Raw genomic sequence first — 5611 nt, forward strand, 5'->3', positions numbered from 1 at the left:
CTGCCCCCCAGCCCTGCTGATGTCCCTCACTCCCAAACCACAGCCCTCTGCTCCTCCCAGTCTTGTAGTGCTTCCTGGCTGCCCCCCCCTGACGAGCACTGGCCCAGCCATGCAGCTCCCAGCTGCCCCAAAATGCCCCTGCACCCCCTTCCCCTGCTGGAAGGGCAGGCACCTCCCCCACCTCCTCTGCCCTGCTGCAGCCCAGTGCCGTGTGGGCCCTGCCTCCAATCTCCCGCCCCCCACCCCTGCTCCCCTCAGTGCCAAGCAGCTCTTTGCTGGGGCAAGCTGGGAAGTGCTAGGAAAAACTTTAATGTGAGCAGAGGCCGAGCAAAGTCCCAGATATTTGTTGATATTTTAAAAAACTGCCTGGATGGAGATGGGAGGACCCAAAAAGAGGACATGTCCAGAAAACCCAGATGTATGGTAAACCTACTTATAGATTGTTTGCAAGATGAATCAGAAACAAACCTCTGGATTCTTATACCCTTTGACACAGGGGAAGTTCAGTTCCAGATCTAAGTCTTAACTGTGGTGAAACCCATCATTATCTACAAATTACAGTTCCCTGAGGACTTCTGCACTGGCAAATTCTTGATTGAAGGAGACTTCCAAAACTTCACGTGTTAATAGATGCAACTTAAAAATAGAAAAAAACCTGATAGCAGAAAACTAAAGATGATATCCATTTTGAAAACTCATGATTCCAAGTCTAGATGCATCAGTGTTTAATATTTAAACAGTTTGTATGAGTTGTTTGGTGTAGTTACAATATGCCCTAAAAGCACTATTTATAATTAGAGGTGGAGGAAAAATTAAAAGCATATACTACCTCAATCAGTTTTGGTCTGGATACAAAACTTAGAAGCAAGCCAACTGAGGGTGCTCTTTTGGGAACAGTAAAGAGAGGACATAATAATCAACAAAGGGAAAAAACAAGATTTTAAAAATATCTAGTTAAATGAAATGAGACTAATTCTAACAGCAAATAGTTCACAGAAAATACATTATTTAACATTCTTTTTTCATACTACATGAAATAGTCCCACATAAGGAATAAAGTTTCAGAGTTTTATTTTCCTTCTCCCATTGAATTACTGGGTTTGCCTCCTACTAAAGAGGCAACTTCAGGATCTTAACAGCATAGATCAATAGAGAATAACATAATTAAGACCTACCTTTTAAAAGAAAAACATAGTAGCTGACAGCATCTTTTCTGCACGTTGCTGGGATGTTTTAGACTAATCCACTACATTTACTCTTCCTCTTAACAAATGCATTTTACACTATTCCCTTCCCCTTACGCCTACCACCCATACATACCAACCCACACACATACATACACATCATTATCAGGAGGCTAGATTGATTGTTTTTTTCTGATGTTATAAAATCAGAAAGAAATCTTTTATGTTCTTTTAAGCTTTTCTCATTTCCTTTCCTCTCTGAGTGATTATACCTCCATAAAGATGCTATGAAATAAACTTTTTAGCAGGCATTACAATTTAGAAGATGAAACATGCTTTTAAGATTTCGATTTCCCTGTAACATTTCACTTACAGCAATAGCAAACCGCTGAATGTTTTCATTTTCACAATCCTTAATCACATCTGCTAATCTGTAGTTGTCATGTGATTCCCCATCAGTCACAATAACCATTACTTTTTGTACTCCTCTTCGTGCACCATGAGCCTCTGTGAAAGACTCATTCCTGAAAGAAATATGAAAAAGAGAAGAAAAAAGTAAAATGTGTTATTTACAATGGATCAGAGATTAGAATTCCTGTTATCACCCAAGAAGCAGAAGCAAGACATGAATAAATGCTAAGTAGGTTCAAATATTACTAACAAGAATTAGCATTGCTATAAAAGTTACGAGGTCAAAGGCTTTTCAATGATTCATTTGTCATTCCTTAATTGATATCTCTTGCAATAACAAATAGAACTGGGCAGGAACTTTTCTCAATCCAAAAAATGGATTTTAAAAACTGGCCTGTTTGTCATCAGGATGAAACCAAGATCTTTAGAATTTCTTCTCTCCTCCACCCTTCCTTTAAGTAAACAATAATAATCATAAAAAAGACATAGAAAAAGAGGTTGTCTTAATTCCTTGAACTGCAAATAGCTTGGTACTAAGGGGAATGTCCACCATAAAGTTCTTGCTCTACTTGCTTCAGACTGGGGACCTGCATTTGCGTCTCCCATATCTAGAAATGTGCTCTTAACATCAGGTAAGTGGCTACTCCAGGCTGTATAAGTTGAGGATGGTGGTATAGAGAGCAAAAGCTGTATGCCATTCTCCGATTTTGACCAAACATCAATTATAAGAACCTCCTCTGGTTTCTTATATTGAAATTGGTATATTCCCATGGGAAAAACAAACAAACAAACAAGAACTCCCCCCCAAAAGTTGGCATTTTGTTTGCACCAAAGATGCATTACAGTAGAAAGGTCAGTCAACATAAGATAATTGGAATAAGTCAAGATTCATGGTAATATGACTAGCATAAAATGACTGGGTGAAGACAGACATTGGTCATGTACCTGCACTATGTTTCTACTGGAAGAATCTCTGCTTTTTCACTAGAAATTAGGACTATACAAGCATTCATTCAATTTTTCCTGAGGAAACATTCCCTCTCCAGGAGAGATATCCAGAAAGGGAGTGGAGCAGCTTCCACTCCCCTCCTTTTCTCCAGAACAGGGAAGACTCTTTTGCAGACTGGCATTAGTCCTGGACTGTACCAGCACAGGGGTGGCAAAGCCATCGCTGCTCTGCACCTCGGCTCCAGAGCCCAGACTGCCTTGTTTGGGGAACAGGTTCAGCGACTGTCCTGTTTGGGGAATTGCCCCTCCGCTACATTCTCCTCCCAGACTGGTCTGTAAGGAGAGGGAAGCAGTCACTGCTGCTCTCTACCTCTTTGCCAAACCAATGATTAACTGGTCTAGCTGTGAGTTTTGTTCCTCTGCTTCACTCCCCTCCCAGACTGAAGACCAGAGCAAAGCAGAGGAAGCTTCTCTCCACCCATTGCCCAGCCCAGAGGTCCCTGGCCTGGAGAAGGTGTAAGGAGTCTTTCCCTGCCACTCCCCTTGCAGACTGGAAGAAGTAGAGCAGCTGCTACTGCTATGTTTATGAACTGAGGCTAGGTTTCTCTTTTCCAACTGGAAAGCTTTGATCCTGACCCCTACAATATGATGATGGATCAGGTCTGGAGAAGATAAAGAAAAGAACAAGGTCTTGTAACAAATTGCATTGTCAAAAGGGATTTTGTTATATAGTAAGATCATTAAATACATTTGAACAAATAAAGCAGATGAGGCTGGGCTAGGAGCTGACCTCAGGAAGAGTATAGAAGATACTCGTAGATTAACCTGTGGGGAGACACAAGGGGGAGATAGACATAGACGAAAATCCCTTAGCACCAGTATTCAGCTCAGACCTTTTTACCCAAATTTCCTCTTTATTCTTCACAAAATGAGAGAGGAGAAAGACAAAAGTAAGTAAAGGCAACATTTAAACACAGGACTATAGGAATAATTAAACATGAAAATTCCAAATATATAGAAAATACAGTTCTTCATGTTGTAGAGATAATTAATTATAATATATGGCTGTATTAAGCATACAGAAAGAGAAACCTAAAAAGGATTGTCACACTCAAAAATAAGAGCACACATAGGTGCCATTATAGGTGAGATCTATATATAAAAAAAGTCTCTTCCTCCTATCTTCCTTTCAAGATGTGTGGATTCAAATCCTTGATTCAATATAGCACTACAGCCTTCTGAGGAAGAAAAATTAACACTACAAGCCCTATAATTTACTGTGCAGAAATTTGTTTCAAATAAGACTTTAAAAAGCAAATTAAGTCTTGACTACTTAAGCCTGGATATTGAACATTTCTTCACATCTTGCTTTCGATTAGGAGTTTGTCCAATGTGTCCATTCTTCACCAGCTAACTGATTTTCCACCAAACCAGTGATGGATGCCATTCCAATTATATGTGAATTTTTCTAGAGGCTGAACAAAGATTTTTTATCCTCCTTTTCCTATAAAGCTTTGTTGGTTCAGATAAATAGGACCCAGATATAAGCTTCCCCTGATTTTTACTTTATAAAATCAAATCTACACAAAGAGTGATCTATTTTCATTTTCTTCCCTAGTTGACAATATCATATGCACATACCTTGCTGTATCTATTCCAAGTGCTGTCATAGTTTGGGTACCACCCCTCTGAACTATTTTCTTAGCTGCTTTCTGTACATCTTCTGTTGTTGAGTATGTATTGAGGTAAAATTCATGGACGACTGTTTGTCCATACTGAACAATGCCAACCTGAAACACCCAACATCTGTTAAAAAACAGCCTTCAATAAAGAACATTTCTGAAACTGTTAGTTTCTGTCAGTGGATGAAATTCACTCCAGTGTGGAAGACCAGATCAAGGGCTGTGCAAAGCCTACTCACGTGGGGTGAATTTCACCTAACAGCAGTACCTAATTAGCATGGAAATAGGGCCACTTAGAAAATAACAAGTTGGTTTTGTGAAACATAATGAGGTTTTAAAATTTATCCATGAAATATTTTGAGTGAAATATTTAAAAAAATGTTTTCATCCACATCAGAACAAAATCAGATCCAGTTTCAAGTCCCTGCTCTTTCTGATTTTGAGTGCTCTGGAACAAGAACGTTATACTCTGAATTAGGCCAGACTAGGTTAGTGCTCCAACTAGTAAGATATTGAAAGTTGTTCTCTTTCATTCTTAGACCAACTTTTTTTGACCAGCTCTGCATGTGACAATGCACAACTGTCTATGGCAGGGGCAGTTAACTTCTTCTGGCTGCAGGTCAGAACAACCTATACCAGGTTAAGGGCAGGTGGGCTTAAGGATCTTACTGCTGTTGCCACTTATCCCTGTGGTGGCATGGAAAAAGTGCCCACAGTTGAAGCCCCCTACAGCAAAAGGGCACCAAAGTCCAATCCACAGGCTGGATCTAGCCCATAGGCCTTAAGTTGCTAACTCCTGGCTTATGGTGTAAAAGGACACATTGCACTAATATTTTTGTCTATTAGATTTCTATGCCACCCTTCCCATAAAGGCTCAAGGTAACTTACAATAAGAAAACAGAAGAATTTATAAAAAACAAGAGCAATAAGAGAACAAAACAACTTAAAAGGGAACTAAAATATCAACATAAAATAGATACAAAGGATTTTGCTTTCAAAAGATTTTTTTCTGTTCTATCTAATAAGATATTTATCCTAAGCCTGCATCAGAAGTAACCCTGCATTGGTAAGTTCAGGCCCCAGGATGAGGGTGGAAGGAACATCACAATGCCCTTTAGCATGATGGGAACCACAGCATAATGCAGAAAAGGGTTGTTCTTCCAGCAGGAGTCAAAAAAAATGCAATAGTTTCTGTATGGCTGACAAGTGCCTGAGGAGAGAACTTAAATAAAATGGTGCCCCCTTGGAGTAAAGCAATGACAGAAAACTAAAAAAGACCTCAGTTGTTCAAATCATTGTGCAAAGACTGAAACAGTGAATTAGAAGCAGCACACAGATGCCTGAGGGTACCTACTGCAAAAAAAAAAAAAAAAAAGAAAAAAAAAA

General features: G+C 39.5%; 1 protein-coding gene across 2 annotated transcripts in view; it reads right to left on the minus strand.

Annotated features, from left to right (window-relative positions):
- The window catches only part of ITGA1 (integrin subunit alpha 1), a 169385-nt gene that overhangs the window by 74340 nt on the left and 89434 nt on the right, over window positions 1–5611 (minus strand). For both annotated transcript variants that reach the window (XM_019517885.1, XM_019517884.1), the window contains exons 7-8: window positions 4185–4333; window positions 1558–1708 (exon numbers count right to left, since the gene is read on the minus strand). In XM_019517885.1, the coding sequence (XP_019373430.1) occupies window positions 1558–1708; window positions 4185–4333 (300 nt within the window). The remainder of the gene's footprint in view (window positions 1–1557; window positions 1709–4184; window positions 4334–5611) is intronic.

This window comes from Gavialis gangeticus, unplaced genomic scaffold (assembly GCF_001723915.1).
Source record: "Gavialis gangeticus isolate Ggan-Ray unplaced genomic scaffold, GavGan_comp1, whole genome shotgun sequence".
NCBI classification, from domain to species: Eukaryota; Metazoa; Chordata; order Crocodylia; family Gavialidae; genus Gavialis; species Gavialis gangeticus.